The sequence below is a fragment of the Ctenopharyngodon idella genome, chromosome 18 (genome assembly GCF_019924925.1).
Source record: "Ctenopharyngodon idella isolate HZGC_01 chromosome 18, HZGC01, whole genome shotgun sequence".
Classification (NCBI taxonomy): domain Eukaryota; kingdom Metazoa; phylum Chordata; class Actinopteri; order Cypriniformes; family Xenocyprididae; genus Ctenopharyngodon; species Ctenopharyngodon idella.
This window is the reverse complement of record NC_067237.1, coordinates 6,440,673-6,460,034: the sequence shown is the minus strand read 5'-3', so window position 1 is coordinate 6,460,034 and position 19,362 is coordinate 6,440,673. Positions and strand designations below refer to the sequence as shown.

The 19,362-nt window shown below is 36.6% G+C and overlaps 1 protein-coding gene across 4 annotated transcripts in view; it reads right to left on the bottom strand.

The window, feature by feature from the left end:
• Positions 1-19,362, bottom strand: part of cntn5 (contactin 5) — a 329,953-nt gene that overhangs the window by 70,640 nt on the left and 239,951 nt on the right. For all 4 annotated transcript variants that reach the window (XM_051870641.1, XM_051870638.1, XM_051870642.1 and 1 more), the window contains exons 9-11: positions 17,984-18,165; positions 10,996-11,132; positions 8,878-9,007 (exon numbers count right to left, since the gene is read on the bottom strand). In XM_051870641.1, coding sequence (XP_051726601.1) covers positions 8,878-9,007; positions 10,996-11,132; positions 17,984-18,165 — 449 coding nt within the window. The remainder of the gene's footprint in view (positions 1-8,877; positions 9,008-10,995; positions 11,133-17,983; positions 18,166-19,362) is intronic.

Sequence of the window (19,362 nt, the reverse complement as noted above, 5' to 3'; positions counted from 1 at the left end):
CCAAATAAAACTTATAAACTAAAATATAATTTGTTCACACACTTGCTCAACAATGTAATTATGCTGGCACTGTTCAATTGCTAACTAATAACATGTGCATGCTTTTGTAAATATTCACATGTGACACCATTTATCTTGCCTCTTTGTACAATTTGTGGAAGTACTGAGCCCACAAGAGCGGTAGGAGATGAATAAATGAGTGCTTTTTTAATAAAATAAAAGGTCTGTTTTCAGAGACAGGGGATTTGTGAGACTCTAAAGGGAGATAAAGGTTTCTGGAATGATTGTAATGATGGCATTGCTGTCGTTGTGTATGATGGGTTCATAATTAGTAGCTTTATTGTTATGAGTGACGGTCTACTAGAAGTAAAACATTTCCAGGCTAAACGATAAAAAAATAATTCAGACCACGACAAGCGCATTTGAAGATAATTACTGTTAAATGTCTAATCAGTCTGTGGGGAGTTCCTCGCAAAGCTGATGCAAACAAGTAGACTTATGGTCTTGCATTTACTTGTAGAATCTGTAAAATGATAATAATTTTAACAAAATATATATAACATCAACCTGGATCCCTCAAAAAAAAAAAAAAAAAAAACATTACAATCTTCCCATTGGCTTTCGGATTATTGCAGAAAATAAGCTTGTGATCAACTAAAGTTTATGATTTGTTCATTGTGATAATCTTCACTAATGAATACAAGTTTCATATAAGTTTGAGTTTGCAGCAGTGTGATTTTTAAACACAATTCTGTAAAAGCGAGCTATTGAGTAGATGAGTTTCCCCAATGAGTGTGATGACATTTAAAGAGGTCATAATTTGCCTTTTTACTTGCCTTGTTTTTGGGGGCTACTAGAATAGGTTTTCATGCTTAAATGTTCAAAAAACATTATTTTTCACATATTTTACTGTGGCAAACAGGGGCTGAGAGCCATGGGAATGGAGTGAGATTCGGAAGGATAAAAGGAGGAACGATCACAATGAAGGATGAGAGAGGACCAGGCCTGGACTAGTGTCAAAAGTACTGACTTTGATCCTATTTAAAAATGTGAGGCTTTGAGCACTGTTGAGCGGATTCGTAAACACATTTGATTGGCCATTGTGTTCACGTGCTCAACATATACGTTTGTGATTGGCTACAATGATCAAAGCACGGGAGTGATTGAAAGCGCATGGAAGTGTACTTTCAAACGCTCCCTATCTGTGTAAGCGCTTAGTGAAGAGCGTCACTGATGTCTATTTACAGCATGTTTTTGTGTTGATCATTGTAGCCAATCACAGACATAAATGTTGAGCGTGTGAACACCATGGCCAATCACAGGTGTTTACGAATCCGCTCAACAGCGCTCAAAGTGTCAAATTTTTAAAATTTCATTATCGACTTGGTATCGAAGTCGGTACTTTTGACAACACTACCCTGGACTTTATGTTGTGTTTTATTATGTTTATATGCAGCAGTTATCCTTGAGGGGCTGCAGCTTTACTTTCATTTGTTATTTGTTTATTGTATGATTAAAACTTTACGTTGAATGTTCGCCAGTTCCTGCCTCCTTTTTCTTTGAACTTTGCGATATTTACATTGTTGCAGCTCTTCTCTGTCTCTCTGTAATGCTCTGTAACACTCCAATTATGGTCTCTATGAAGCCCCTCCTTCTGTGCTCTGATTGGTTGGCTGGACCACTGTGTTGTGATTGGTCAACAGAGTGTTTCGGAAATGTCACTGCCCTTACCATAACCACGAGTTTCAGCTTCTCAGGTGTGAAAACCTGAACGTCAGTTTTGCCTTATCAAGTAGAGCCCAAGTCAGATGTAATGTAGAAATGTAGAAGAACAAGCGGATCATCCAGAACCACCTTTGCAAGCACAACTTGCACAATGTTTCACAGTGGTATGTTTTTATTTTGTATTTCTCTTATACATTTCAGGTGCGTTATGTGTGCAGCACACAGAAAAATGTTGGTGTTATAATGTTCAGGAACAGTGTTAAAAATAAATTTCTTTCATCTGCCTTAGGAAGGCCAAAAAAAGGAGTTTCGGGGTTTAGATATTGTGTTTTGAAAAAACAGCTTTTCTTAGACGAAAACACTACTAACGCAACTCAACCAGGCCTCAACCCTTTTTTTGGCGTATGTCTTGGGCGGAAATTATTTAAATGAGGAATACTGTGACGTGTACACTACTTTCAAGACTCTCAAGAAAATTCAAGACTTATAATCAAGGTGTTTCTGGGAGTTCAGGCTTACTGATATGGAGAATAACTCCCTTTGGAGTGGACTTTGTGCTTTGCAGACCTTTGCTTTCATGCTCAAACAGCAACATTACACACTAAAGAAAGTTGAAAATATAAAAGAGCATAATAGGTCCTTTTCAATGTCCCCAACAACCTCTGTAGTCCCATTTAGCCACTTGTTAGCAATCACTTTTTTCAAGGCAACTAAAAGCTTTAAAAAATATATCAAGAGTGTTTTACTGATGTATTGTATGAAAATATCTTGTGCTTATGTTAAAACAGTACTTATTTAAGGCATTTCGCCAAAAATCCATAAAAAAAACCCCATTGAGTTAAAGGATTAGTTCATTTTCAAATGAAAATTACCCCAAGCTTTACTCACCCTCAAGCCATCCTAGGTGTATATGACTTTCTTCTTTCTAAGGAACACAATCAGAGATATATTAATAAATATCCTGATGCATCTAAGCTTTATAATGGCAGTGAGCGGGATCAATAAGTATGAGCTGAAGAAAGTGCCTCCATCTACATCCATCCATCATAAACATACTCCACACGGCTCCAGGTGGTTAATAAATGCCTTCTGAAGTGAAGCAATGCGTTTGTGTAAAAAAAAAAAAATCCATATTTAACAAGTTATGAAGTAAAATATCTAGCTTCCACCAGACCGCCTTCCGTATTCAAATTACGGGAAAAAAAAAAAAAAAAAACGGAACTCGTGTCGCGTCAGTTAAGTTTTTCCGTAAGTTGAATAGGGAAGGCGTAGGACGTAGCGTAAGCTTTTTGAACTGTGAGAGTTTTACACTTTCTTCATAAATAGAATACGGAAGGCTAGATATTTTACTTTATAACTTCTTAAATATGGATTTTTTTTTTACACAAATGCATCACTTCGCATCAGAAGGCCTTTATTAACCCCCCAGAGCCGTGTGGAGTAAGTTTATGATGGATGGATGTAGATGGATGCACTTTCTTCAGCTCATACTCTTTGATCCCGCTCACTGCCATTATAAAGCTCGGATGCGTCTATCTGTGATTGTGTTCATCATGAGTAAAGATTGGGGTAATTTTCATATGAAAGTGAACTAATCCTTTAAGGACGATGGAACCGAAAGCAGTACAATGCTAACTCATTTCTATGTTTTGGCCTACAAAAATGCTTCATATCTGCAGCACTATATCCCATGACTAATCTTAGAGATGGTCAATCCTGCATACTGATGCTCATGTTTGAAGAGACTGCATTAGAGGCCTGAGCTTTTCAAGGACATGTAATCCAGTGGCTGGGGAGGACATTGTGTAATGGTTTTCTAGTGAGCAGAGCTAAACACATATGGGCTAAAAGTGATGATGTCTGCAGAGCTGCTGGAGCCTTCTGGGGCCTGTAGCTACATGCTGACAGGCCTCGTCAGGAGTGTTTAGTCAAAGGTTGCACCATGTTTTTTACGGGTGACATTAGAAAAGATGACATTTTAATCTCTGGAATTGCCAAAGGGACCCACAATCCACCACCCTCAGAACATGCTGAGAGAGTCTGGACCAATGAATGACTTTCTTAAGCCAGGAGTGGGGGACGTGCACGTCTTTGTGGTAACAAATATATGTGTGCCTACTCTGTGTGTGACATATAACATTTATGGGAGTTTTAGTGTATGATTTTAAGTGGGAGTTTTGACATGCATCTCTTATTGTGAATACTAAGAGGTCTTTCGTACTCGACGACCCATGGTTCACTCTGGGCCGCCCACTCCACTGGCCTCGAGGGTACGAACAGCATGGCAATGGCACACATGCGGATATGCCGGCACCCGAGTCAGCCTGCAGCTATGGCTCATCTGAATGAAGGCTGCTGTTAGCCGTGTAATATGTCACTGCAATATGTGCTCACATTTATAACAGAGAATAGACTAAGTCATGGACGACAGCTCTCCCCATAGGCGCTGAGTAACAGGAGGATTTGTCGCAAATACATCCAAAAAAAGCATTCCTTCTGACTGTCACTCCAGAGAACTAAACAATCACTTTGCGACTGGAGGGAAATGGACCAGTGGGGGGAATATTCAGTGAGTCACATTCTCTCTGAAAACTGCACGTTATAAGTCTAGCATTTAATATTGTTCATTTTCTTTTACCAATTGTCCCCATGTGGCAATGACACCAGAAACATCTGTGACAATATACATTTCACCAATGTTTTTTTCTGTATGTTTAACCTTTTTTTTTTTTAAAGGGTTAGTTCACCCAAAAATGAAAATTCTGTTATTAATTACTCACCCTCATGTGGTTCCACACCCGTTCATCTCTGGAACACAAATTAAGTTATTTTTGATAAAATCTGCTGTTCTCAGTGAGGCCTCCATTGCCAGCAAGATAATTAACACTTTCAAATGCCCAGAAAGCTACTAGAGACATATTTAAAACAGTTCAGGTGACTACAGTGGTTCAACCTTAATGTTATGAAGCGACGAGAACACTTTTTGTGCACCAAAAAAAGCAAAATAACGACTTTATTCAACAATATCTAGTGATGGGCGATTTCAAAACACTGCCTCATGAAGCTTTGAAGCTTTACAGAGCTTTTGTTTCGAATCAGTGGTTTGGAGCGTGTATCAAACTGCCAAAGTCACGCCCCCCAGTGGTGAATCATTGAAATTTCGAAACACTTATGACGTAACAAAGCCTTGTTTACTGAAATCACATGACTTTGGCAGTTTGATACACGCTCTGAACCACTGATTTGAAACAAAAGATTCGTAAAGCTTCAACGCTTCATGAAGCACTGCTTTGAAATGACCCATCACTAGATATTGTTGAATAAAGTCGTTATTTTGTTTTTTTGCCGCACTAAAAGTATTCTCGTCGCTTCATAACATTAAGGTTGAACCACTGCAGCCACATTAACTGTTTTAAATACATCTTTAGTAGCTTTCTGGACATCTGAAATTGTTAATTATCTTGCCGGCAATGCAGGCCTTATTGAGCCATCGGATTTTATCAAAAATATCTTAATTTGTGTTCCAAAGATGAAGGTCTTACGGGTGTGGAACGATATGAGGGTGAGTAATTAATGACAGAATTTTCATTTTTGGGTGAACTAACCCTTTTAAGCTGAAATGTACTGATTTATGTATACGTATCTCCTACATTGAGTCGTCGGGATTCAAAAATGAATTGAACATTAATATATTTTTCTTTTTTTCCTACATTGAGTCATTAGGCTTCAACAATAAATTGAACATGAATGCTGTCAAAAGAAAGAATCATTTGTTTGTGTTCATCTTGTCTTAGAATGATGAGAGCTCTGTGGACAAACAAAAGAGCATAATGAGGAATGTAAATGAAAATGACCCCCAGGAAAGTGACGAAAAGACGACCACATGCATCTTGGAATGTGTGGGACAATCAAAGCTGACAGGGAGAAAATGAGGGTGTCTCCAGTAAACACGCAATCCCAGTCTGCATCTCTCCTTTGTTTCGTCCTGAGCATCTAGACACAGAGAGTGCTGGCATTTTCATAAACGACTCTAACGTTTCTTGTTCTGATTGCACCGAGACTGACAAACAAGCTAAAACCGATCCAACATAAAACTTTTTTTTTCTCCTCAGCCCCATTCTTTTTCTCTCTTTTCATCTTGCCTGCCTTGTTCTGTCGTACTGCGGGGCTGTTTGTGACAGCTTTGTCTGTGTAGTCTTCAGTTTAGCCGATCCTTGTGGACACCTAACTCGATATCACCGGTTTCTTTCTTCCTCAAATGGGCTGCCAGCAGACTTTCAGTCTCTGAAACAGACTTTTTCAGTTCAAAGAAAGTAGCAATTGATTGCTTCTTGGCCTTGTTTTGTCTTCGTTGTCATTCTGCAATGACTTCAGGATTATTCATTGTGTGTGATTGAAAGTCACCTGTCAATAGCTGGTCTGCTCAACGCTCACAGAGAGAAAGAGAGAGGCAAGCTTTACCTGTGGGGTTAAATGGTCTTTTTAACATTGTTCACCCAGACTAAATTCTCTTCAATATATCCATTACTTTTTCCTGCATCTGCTTTTAACTGCTTTCACCATGTGTGCGGGCCACTTTTCATGATTAGGAAACAAGTAAAAATATGTAAAAATGTCTTTGTTAGTATAATGATAGTGGTCTTAATATCTTGAAGGTGTCAGAGTTATGTTTAGTTTTGTTCTTGAGTTTCGTTTCTTGATTAACCCTTGTTAGTTGCCATGTATTTAGGCTATAGCCCTGAGTTTGAGTTGTCCCTTGTCGGTTCAAGTCTTTGTTTAATGTGTGGATTAGCGTTTATACTCCTGTAATTCTCTTGCGTGTTCTGTTTGTTTATTAAAAGACTGTTTATATAGATTGCCTTCTTCACACGTGTTGCTTACCACCACTATATGTGACAGAAGGAATATTCAACAGGGATGCAAACGCATCAGGGGTGAAAAAGCGACAAAGATGTGAACCCCTAGAGGGTTTGAGAGTATATTTAAATATCTGCTTTAAAATATGAATTTATAGTTGACAAACCTCACTCTAGACTCTATATGGTGTTTTTTCAACACTATGGCCTGGTTTCACAGACATGGCTTAGCCTAAGCCAGGATTAGGCATTAGTTCAATTAGGGCATTTAAGTAGCTTTTATAAACGTACCCTAGAGAAGAAAAAAAAAAAAAAAAAAAAAAAACCTTTACTGGTGTGCATCTTCAGACAAAACAATGACACTGAAATATTTTAAGATGTCAGTACAATTTGCTTTTAGTTAAAACAGCTCAAACATGCATTTTAGTCTGGGACTAGTGTAAGTCTTGTCTGTGAAACTGGGGGTATATTTTTAATAAGGAAAAAATACTTTCTTCACTTCATGAAACCCATTAAAGGGATAGTTCACCCAAAAATGAAAATCATCCCATGATTTGGACTTACATCCAAAAAGTGTTAACTTCCGCGACATAGTACACAATGCCATGACGTACTTCGTTATGTCCTACGTTATAACGCGCAGTACGTTGTGTCATTGTGTACTACGTTGCGGAAGTTAACACTTTTTGGATGCATGTCAAATGAGTATGGCTGTCGTGCCAGAAGCTCATTATTTTACTTCATAAAGTTTTAAATAATGATATTTGTCTTACACAAACGCATCAATTCACTTCAGAAGGCATTTATTAACCCCCCCGGAGTCGCATGGAGTATGTTTTATGATCTATGGATGCACTTTTTTGGACTTCAAAACCTCATCCTCCAATCACTGCCATTTTAAAGCTTCGATGAGCCAGGATATTTTTAATATAACTCTGATTGTGTTTGGCTGAAAGAAAAAAGTCACCTAGGATGGCTTGAGGGTGAGTAAATTATGGGGTAATTTTCATGTTTGGGTGAACTAACCCTTTAAATTAGTATTACTATACAATAACAACAATATATACTAACCATATACTATACTATATAAATTAGTATTACTATACAATAACAACAAAAAACAACACCAATAATAATGCTTATTATTATTTTTACTAATGATACATACTTATGTTATTAAATTTATTTTATTAAATTTTGCTTTATTAAATTATAAAAAATGAAATTAAACCATTAATTATTAAACCATCAGTTTTAACCATGAGTTATTATGGGTAGATTTTGTTCAAAGTGCTTTCCATATTTGGATCAACATGCATTTGCAAATGCACATTTTCACGCTTCCGTGCATGTCTTGCAACCTACAGTCACGCTACATTGTGCTGTGACTCCTTTCGAGCCGAATTTCACCAAATTGGCCAGCTTCCGACAACATTAATGGTGAGTAGCATTTTGCTAAATGTAATTGTTTAAATGTAATTGTCCAGGTATCATAATAATCATAATATTCATAATATTAACTGCTAATAGCATTATATTAACTCTGGTTGGTTTGCATTTATGACGTCATATGTAAATGATATGAGGCCCGGGAGACCATAGTGTGGACGAGTGGAAAAATAAAAACAAAAGGATGTGAACCACTGCGTTAAACCATAGAGCTTTTAGAGGGAAACCCTAAAGGTCATTCCAAAGCTTTATGAATTTATGAATCTTACAAATTACAATTTTTGAAATAAAATTTTCCTAGAAAGGTGACAAATTTGCATTCCTGAATCAAATAAGCAAAACTTAGTCTGCAACAACAATTTTCTGCTAATATAACCAAGGCCTTGTGGGTGGGAAAATAGTAGTAGTAATAATAATAGCCCATTTTTTATTCAATTAAATCGTCATTGATAAAAACAAGCCAGCACTACTCCATGTTATTTCCCACTGAATACTTTAGCTGTGTCCACTATGCGCTCAACTATCTAGTGAATGAATTTTATTAGGTTATTTTGTCATCGGACATCGGCGTCTGATGCCCCTCCCCCTTCGCTACATAATGAATGTGTAACGGAAAGCTGCGATAGATGAGAACATGATTTATCCATCATTCCACACATTTTGTCAGTTAAATATTTGCATTATAGGTATCTGAAGTGCACTTTTTCTTTTTGAAATTTCAGTGTGAACGCTACTCACACTACTAATACTAAAAATGGCATAGGATAGTGCATAAGTACACAACTGGGATACAGTTTCTGTTTTAACCTGAAATAATGAGATGCTAGAAATAGTTATAAACATTTACCCAGTATTTTGAGCTCTGCGCTGGAGTAGATGGCTCCATACTTGTTCTCGGCGATGCACTGGTACATTCCAGAATCAGCCTGCTGTAGTCTGTGAATGATAAGCTCCCCATTCACCATTTCCACTCTGCTCTGTGGGGAGACAAGAATCGCTTTAGAACCACGTGTTCACCTGTCAGGCTGCTCCTCAAAGCACCCTTAATGTCAATTACATACAGTATCTGCCAAAGTGACTCCAGCATGAGACCTTCATAAGTCACAAGTGAGTTGTCATTATAGTACCACTTAGTGATATAATGCATTAAACAACAGATAGTTCTGGTTCTCAAATCTGATCGAGCAGCATTCCAAGAGTGCTATTATAACAGTCCAACAGCACTGGGAAGTTTCACAGTTTGTATTAATTCGCTTGTCTGTGCTCACAGCGTTCCAGACTGGAGTATGTGAGTGGTGTGGAGTGGATACAGAGATAAGTTGTGTGATTTTGAGTGAGGAGCATTTAAAAAAAAAAAAAAAAAAATGTTTGAATGTTTACCTACATTGGCAGTCAAAATAATTCAGAATTTTTAATGATTTTGAAAAAGTCTCTTCTGCTTACCAAGGCTGAATTTATTTGATAAAAATACAATAATATCTTTAAATATTATTACATTTTAAAATAACTGTTTTCTATTTAAATATGTTTTAAAATGTCTTTTATTGCTGTTATGGCAAAGCTGAATTTTCAGCAGCCGTAACTTCAGTCTTCAGTAGGGCTGGGACAATACATCAATTCTCGATTTGCAATACAAAGAATCTGGAGCGATTCTGATATTTTCCAATGCATCGCGATCCTCTCTCGAATCGATTTTGAGCTTAGTTTTTAACAGCAGATGGCACTACATGCTTTAGAAACACCTGTTCTCTGCTTGCTTCCAGTTCCTTTACACACACCACTTAAACCTAAAATAATCATTCATAAAGTTCGAAAAGGTTGAAGCGAATTATAAGGGTGTTTGCAGTGGGCTGTGTTTACATTAATCCCGCGTCATAAAAGCATTCTGATCCAAGGTACAAGTATATTTAAGCACTTACATGACTCGAGTGCTCTCCAGCAGTCTTCTTCATGAGCATTTAAGTGTGCGGTTACAAACTAGCCTAGAGCGCCATCTCCTGTTAAAACTAAGCTCAGAATCGATTCAAGAAAGAAAATATCAGGATTGAACCAGATTCATTGTATTGCGAATCGAGAATCGATGCATTGTCCCAGCCCTAGTCTTCAGAGTCACATGATCTTTCAGAAATTATTCTAATATGCTGATTTAGTGCTTAATTTCTATCAGCTATTGGTGCTAAATTAATAATAATGGTTCTTATTATCAATGTTGAAAAGAGTTTTTGCTGCCTAATATTTTATTTTATTTTTTTTTTGGAAACTGATACATATTTTTTTCAGGATACTTTGATGTATAGAAATATCAAAAGAACAGCATTTATTTGAAATAGATATCTTTTGTAACACTGTAAATGTCTTGTAATGCATCCATGTTGAATACAAGTATTATTATTATTTTAAACATACTTACCTCAAACTTTTGAACGGTAGTGTATCATGGTTTCCACAAAAATATTAAACAGTACAACTGTTTTCAACATTGATAATAATCAGAAATGTTTCTTGAGCAACAAATCAGCATATGAGAATGATTTCTGAAGGATCATGTGACACTGAAGACTGGAGTAACGCAAGCTTTTACATTAAAATATATTAATATAGAAAACAGTTATTTTAAATTGTAATAATATTTCACAATATTACTGTTTTTACTTTATTTTTGATCAAATAAATGCAGCATTGGTGAGCAGAAGAAACTTCTTTCTAAAAAATCTTGCTTATTCCAAACTTTTGACCGGTAGTCTATGTAATGTAAGAGTGTGTGTAAATGTGTTCAGCGGAACCACATACTCACAATGTGTTGGCCAAGCATTTGTGAGTGCTTGTGTAAGGTGCTTCTGGCCTTAAGCAAAAGTTTCCATTTGAGAAACAATTGAAAAATTACACAGATCTCAAAAATGTCTCTTTCCTATGAGTGAGCTGTCTGTCTGTGTGTGTGTGTGTGTGTGTGTGTGTGTGTGCGTACCTGTGTGCTGAGTGGTTCTCCGTTGCGCAGCCAGCGATACGTGGGTCTGGGCTTTCCTGTGGCTCGACACTCCCAATGGAGCTGCTCTCCGCTGTCCAGTTGAGTGTCATTTATCATGCTGATCCACTGCGGCAGAGCTGTGCCAGGAAAACAGAGGAGACGAGGAACATATGCAAGATCAGGTCTTAACAATAAGCAGTTTTTCCCCTTCAGATTTGTACTTGTCCTGCTGAAATTTCCAACATTGATGTTTAACAAAAAATAAATAATTCAAAAGCATATTTCACAATTAATAAATATGGTAACACTTTATTTTAGGGTCTTTTAACTAGTTACTTATTAACATGCATATTACTAGAACATTGGCTGTTTATTAGTACTTATTAAGCACATATTAATGCCTTATTCTGCTTGACCTTATTCTACATTCTTAATCCTACCCAATACCTAAACTTAACAACTACCTTACTAACTATTAATAAGCAATAAATTAGGAGTTTATTGAGGGAAAAGTCATAGTTAATAGTGAATATATGTTCCTTATACTAAAGTGTTACCATAAATATTAACTTGTTTTTCCTGGCATAGCCAATTTAGCCAAACTATTTTGTCGATCCTGGAACAACATGCCTGTCTGAAAATGTAGTCCTACCCCTACCCATAAGTTATCTCTAAAATCAGAGTGAAATGATGAATAACACTGAAGTAGAAGCTCCTAACCCTGGTTGTAAGCCTAAACTTGACACAAACTGTAAACTTGTCCCTCAAATCTGATTGGTTGATTGAAATTTTCATGTTGCACTTGGTGAAATCACGGTCACCACCCTTCCTTCTTATTGAAAATGAACTAGGTAACTTTTTCTGAGCTTTTCTCTATACTTTAGATCTGAAGCACTCTGCCTATACAAAATGTCTCCTTACCTGCTAGAAACCAATACAGATAACTAAATCATAACATAAAATGCTCCCCGGCTGCTAAAATGTTATAATTGATAATACAGTTGTGAATTGACTTTTATGTTTAATAAAAAAAAAGTCCTGACATCCAACTGTTGCTCCAACTGTTCCTACACTATAAAACTTTGTTAACATGAAACGCAGCTGCAGTTTGTAGGTAGCCTGTGTCGCATTGTCCTTTTGCAGAATGAATATGTATGAGAGGAACAGTGGGGAGTGTTTTCATTAGGAATGATGAGCAGCAAAGTTCTGAAAGCAGTGGACCTTTAGTACCCAGCATGCACAGGAAAGACTTTGCATTTCATTTGAGCAAAAATAAACTACCAGCCAAAAGTCTGAACACACTTACTTATTCCTTAACATTATTATTTTCCATATTTTAGAATAATAATAGTCATTCAAACGATGAAACCACATATCTGGAAGCATATTAATTATTTATGGAACAAATCCCTAATTCTAAGTGATAATTTTTAGTGTGAAATCTAACAATATTTTGGGTTATGCTATGAATGTACATGAATTGACTATATGATTGATACTGTACCTCAAATCAAGTGGCTTTTTAAGGAGATGTGTATTATTACTTTTTGAAGCAATCACACTTAAGATTTAGACCTTGTGGATATAGAAACTATCTCATAAACTTACATTAAAGTAGTAATCATATCTAGTGAGCCATATTATGGTGACTTGTGAGTGGATTCTTTCGATTCTATAGTAAGCAATCACCCAAAACACTCACCATCCATTTAGCAACACCCAAAACACACTAGCAGCCACGCTAACATGCTAAAAAAAAAACACTCTGTCAAACACTCTAGCACAGGGCTGGGCAACTCTGGCCCTCCAGATCCACTTTGACCCTAATCAAACACACCTGAACAAGCTAATCAAGGTCTTCAGGATTACTAGCTACAGGCATATAAGTTTAATCTAGGTTGGAGCAAATAGCACCATGCTAAATGCACTTAGAACAACCTACAGAACAAATAGCGACATGATAAAAAACAACAACAACAAAAAAAAAACACTCAAAACACCCTACAAAGCAAATAGTAACATTCTAAAAACACTCAGAACACCCTAGCACCGGGCTTTTCAATCCAAACAAATAGCACCGTGTTAAGAGCACTCATAAGACCCTAGCAGCTGCCTAACAACATGCTAAAAACATTCAAAATGCCCTACAAAACTACGGAGCCCTGCACATGACATGCACCAACAAAATATTAGGCTAAATCGTGTGCACACTTTACTAATTCGTTCCCTTGATTTATAAATCATGCGCACGCTTTACTAAGTAATTCCCTCGATTTACTAAATTGCGCGCAAGCTTTACTAAATAGTAAATCGAGGGAACGAATTAGTAAAGCGTGCACACAATTTACTTTTTTTTCCTGCATGTCATGTGCGGGGCTCTGTACAAAACGAACAGCAACATGCTAAAAACACTAGCACTGGGGTGTCCAAACTCGGTCCTGGAGGGTGACTGTCCCGCATGTTTCTAGTAAGACCTTGGCTGTGTCAGAAATCGCCCCTACACTCTTAAATAGGGCAATATTTGAGGAGACAGCAATTTGTAGCAGTGTCCGAAACCATAGTGGATGTTATCAAGTGCACTCATTCGATCCAACATTGCAGCGCAATAACGAGTGTACAAACGATGAACGCTCAACGGCTAGATAATACCCATACTGCACTGTGAGAGTCACATGGCGAATGAATTCCTGCATCTGACCAGAAGATGGCACTCTCAGCTGAATCTTCCATCCACCCATTTTCGAAACCGCTGGTCCAATGTGGCTACAGCGTAATATCATACAGATATAAAATGCTTTTTAATTGATTATTAAATTGTTTAATTAAGGTTTATACATAGTTTCCATGATAGAGCATGTTTACTAGTTTTCATTCAATCTCTCAAGTGAACTAAATTAGTGGATGAAAACGAGTGAGTAATTCACCCGCAATTCGTTCAGTAGCAATAAAAAAAAAAAAAAAAAAAATCAGTTAGCCAACACATGGCAGCAGGTCATATCTGTGTTGAAATATCACTCTCAGGGAGATATCTAGCTGCTTTGTATAATTTACAAATCATGTTGTGTCCATTTTCCCGAGGTTGAGCGAAAGAGCGAAAGTGAGAGAGAAAAGGTGCAGGTAACCTCTGGCAAAGACATGGGCTCCTTGAGTTACAGCTCTTGGAGATGGTGATAAAACTTACTGCCTTCCTCCATCCACACCACCATTCCTCACTCCAGACCCACAGGCGGGACAATAACGGCAGGCTGCAGCCTCGAGGAGGATGCACACCCTTGCCCGTCAACGGGTTCTGACTCATTGCGCACCCAGGACACATACCGATCTGCGGCTGCTGCATGTGACATATTCACACGAGCTGCGACAGACGGCTAACCCGCTCTGAGAGAAAACCTCGCTGAAGGCAAGCCTTCAATCACTCTGTCGAGAAAAAAAAAAAGGGCTTGCAGACTGAATTGGGTGTATGCAAATTGTATGAGTAGACGTGTGTCTGGAATACAGTTTGCAGGTAAGGCAGGCAATAGCTGTGCACCCTTATCCAAGAGCATTTTGAAGTTTGAAAGTGGATTGATCAAAAAAAAAAAAAAAAAGAAAATTATTATGAAATGATTTTTAATAGCAAACAGTGTACACTGAAATATACTGAATTTTTGTAACATTTTTTTTTTTTACCTATATAAAAAAAACAAAAATTCTTTTCTTGCTGATCCCCACATACTAGTAATTCAGAATGTCATTCATCATGACAGACAATTTCCTCAATACTTAACAGGTGTTGATGTGGGTGGTCATATGTTAATTTTACTCACGGTTGTGATGGCCAGTTTTTTTTTGCATTTTAGTTTCCATTAAGGGTCTGTACGGGCTGGGAATGGAGTTCTACTTTACAAAAATGAGAAAGTGTTTACATAGTTGATCAGATTTCATGTATTTTCTACTTCTGTACTGGACTTGAGATATATAAATATATTGAGGACGTAGCGGATCACTTTTCAGAGCATCTCAGCACATCCAGAACCAAGCCTAAAATCAAAGAACTTATACTGACAAGAAGTGAAACTCAATAGAACATTCCATTGCAACACCAGCGCCCAGTAGCAGCCCTACACTTCTGCCATTTTGGGGTGAAAGTGACTTGGCAGTCCGCTGGTTTCTATGGCAATATCAGCTGCTTTGTTAAAAAAAAAAAAAGTACATTAAAGGTAAAATCCATCCTGAATGATGACAACACAGAATAAAATACTATCAGTGATCATCAAATCCTTTTAACAGTTTATGTTATATGAATAAAATCTACTGATGATTTGTTCATGATAAGATAAGGGAAATAAATATGGTCAAACAGCCAAACAGACTAAAAGACTAAAATCTTAAATGTCAAACACTTGCTGACTTTCAAGTCATTCTGAACACAGCAAACTCACAGAGAGACATTTTGTTTTTAGGAGACATATGACAAATGAAAACAATACAGTATGTATTCTGAAATCAATTCAAAATATCAAACATGTTTGATATCCTCAGACTGGATGCAAGCATAATCTGAAGCTAAAGTCTGTGGCCATCATAAACTATACTCTGACTGCCCAAAATCTGCAGATTGGCTCTGACTTTCAGCAACTAGCATTGACTCCTCCAGACTGTAAAAGTCATGTTGTGTATTCTAGCCACGTGAAGATACGTTCACACCAAAAAAGATAACTCCACCAATAAAAATAATGTAACTATAGCGGCACTCATAATATTACGTTTACTATAAACATATCACCTGCTGCTTTAAAAGCTCAGGCTCTCAGGTGGATTCTAAATGGCTATCAATAGTTTTATCATTCCTCAACTGGAAAAATCATTCAAAGAGCCAACCCTCATGTCATATTCTGGTCTCTAGATATGGCTAAGGTCCAACCCGATCTCACAGGAAAACTTACTATGTAACAAAGTGGCGATTTCACATGAATTCATACACTGTAAAATATACGAAAACATGTGATTTTTAGAAAAAAAGTTAGCATGAAATTGAAGGTCCACCCCTAAACACCCGGCACTGGGGCGTAAGCAGTTTGTATGTAAACGTACAAATGAGATTGTACAAATTCATACAAATTGGCCAGCAATTTGTCAAAACGCAAAATAGTTACAAAATGCCATGAGACTGTGTTATAAGGTCCTTCTTCAACTTGAGTCTAAGTTTTCATCCACCAGGCAAAAATCATTAGTCCAGTCACAATCAGAAAGCATTTGTACATCTCTCCTAAACAAGGCACATGATTTGAGGTATCTTTCATGTCTGTAGGACGAACTTACCTTAGAAAAATTGTTCCGAAAGTTCTTACAACAATATTATTCCTCTGTGTCATTATCGTTATAGCTGTGGTGTGGATTTGCTATTCTCATAGAATTAGAATGACTATTAAAACGTTACAGTTATCAATGTAGTTGTTCTCGGTGTGAACGTGCTTTAACAGTTCTCCTTTGAAATACTTTAAGATTCATGAAGAGTGGCAGGACTGTTCATCACACAATGGTACTGAACTACTGACAACGAAGAGAACACAATAAAAGTATATTTGGACATTGTTGTGACGGATAAGACAAACAGCTGTTGTTTTGTCAAGCTTTGTTCATCCAGACTGTGTGATGAATCATAGATCCCAGTGACAGTCATAAACCTCTTAAAACCAGGTTTTCATAAAATCACTAGGACACTGCATTCATCTTGTGGCCCGCTGATACACTTACTTTTATGACATAACACACTTCATCTAAGTCACAAACCTTATTGAACGGATAAGGAGAGAGGAGCCTGGGAAAGATGAATGGAGGTCCCAGATCCCCGTATTAGGGCCCTATCAAAGCTACGGTGGGTCAGGGGAAATATGTGGGTCAAAAAATATGGCATTTTCAGTTACGCAAGCAAGAATAATGATAAAATAGCCCCTAAAATTTAATTGGACAAAAGTCTTCTGAGGACAGAGTTATTTTGTCCTCACAGAACTTTGATAAAATGTAAGCTGGCCAACTTTGCTTAAATTTATACCTTCTGTCATAAAGGCCAGTCAGAATTATGCCAAAGAGAGAGAGAGTATGCCCAGTGGAATAATTTATGAAGGAATCTAATCAGAAAAGGACCCAACGGATCCTGTTCTCACACTACTGCGGCACATTACTTCAAAGCCTTTTTTTTTATACAAATAACTCTTATAAAACCAGATTTTTACATTTACCGGAGACAATACGAGTAGTGCTCATACACACAAAACTAGGGTGTTCTGGGCAGTTGCAAGAGCATTGCTAAAGGGTTCTGGGATGTGGATGAAAGTTACAATAGAAGTAAAACCCTCAAGTTTCTATCATATGCTGGTCTTTAGATATGGCTAAGGTCCAACCCGATTTCATGGGAAAACCTAATTATGTAACAAAGTGGCGATTTCGCATGAATTTGCACAATGTAAATTATATGAAAACATACAATTTTTAGAAAAAAGTTAGCATGAAGGTCCACCCCTAAACATACCCATCACTGGGGCGTAAGTAGGTTGTACAAAAAACGTACACATGAGATTGTACGAATTCATACAATTGGCCACCAATTCATCAAAATGTAAAATAGTTAAAAATTGTCATGAGATTGTGTTACAAGGTCCCTTCTTCAATGTAAGTCCTTGCAGTTTTTCATCCACCAGGCATAAATCATTATTCCAATCACAATCAGAAAGCATTAGCACATCTCTCCTAAACAAGCCACATTATTTGAGGAATCATTCATGTCTGTAGGACAATCCTTGGTTTTCACCACAATCCCCTTCTTGCTCATTTAAATCTATTCATTTAGCAGATGCTTTTACAAATGTGCAGTACAACAAAGTGTTTCATCCTGCTCATTTTCCTTCTCTTATTATATATATTGCAAACATAAACCATAAAGAACTTTCATTGTTAATGATCTGGTTGCAGTGTTTTTTTTTTTTTTTAGAAGCAGAGTTGTACTCACTGTAGACCTGGAGATGTCCTCTGAAGGCGGTGCCTCCTCTGGTGTTCTCAGCTTTACACTCATAACTCCCAGAATCCTCTAGCTGGATGTTGGGGATCTCAAGAACAGCCTGTGATTTGCGCAGACGGGCTTTTTTTGGGATGTTCCCACTCATCTTTCTCCAGGTGATAGTAGGGACAGGGCTGTGAGAACATAAAAAATAGAACAAATATTTAAAGAGGAAATATGTCTTTTTTTGATACTGAAATAGTTTCTCCTAACCCAGCTCAATATGCATTAAAACACTATGTAAAAACTGTTTCTGTAAAAGCAAGTGGTAACACTTTAGAATAACTCATGCTATGAAGCATTAGTTAAGCATTTGTAAATAGTTAGTTCATTATTTATAAAGCATTAATAGACATTAGTAAGCAGTTTATAAATACACCTATAAATGCTTTGTTCTTGATTTATAAGCATATCTATAATGTGTTTAATAAATGTATTTTCCTACTTTATTAATGATCAATTTATAATTTCTAAATTAAGTATTACATTATTTAAAAAACAGTTATTTAGGAGTTGTCAGTGGTTCATAAGATCATTTATAAAGTGTAAGTAAATGATTAATAAACAATTTAAACATACATTTATACATCTTATTATTTAGACATATAGTAATAGTTACTCAGTGTGTTAATAAATGCTTTATTAACACATATTCCTGCAGTAATTCATGATTAATTCAGGTAGATATAAAACATTTAGTAGTTGTCAGTTAACCATTTTTGAGAGCTCATCTAAAGTGAGGACTATTCATGCCTCGTAAAGCTTTTATAAAGGAGATTTAAAGGATACAGAACCTAGAAAAATTTATTTCAAGGAAAAAAAATGAAACTTTACGATGGGTAACTTAAAAGTAAACCTCTGCAATTTCACAGAAAATAAAAATCCCTGTACTCCTCCAGAAAACATAACAGTAAAATGAAACTAAGCTTTTGTAATCTGATATAAAAATACATTTCTGTAAAGTGTAAACATTGCTGAATAAAATTTTACCAGTGCCAACATTGGATTACAGGAGTGCCAAAATACAACAAATAATGTTTTTATAAAACAATAATAATTTAATAAAATATTTCATAGTGTCAAAACTACCTCAGTATTAACATTAGAAAACAGCAGTGCAGAAGATCACTGCGCCTTTAAATCTTCTTTGTAAAGCTTTACGAGGCATGAATAGTCCTCACTTTAGATGAGCTCACAAAAATAGTTAAATTGACAACTACTAAATGTTTTATAACTACCTGAATTAATCATGAATTACAGTAGGAATATGTATTAATAAAGCATTTTTTAACACACTGAGTAACGATTACTATATGTCTAAATAATAAGAT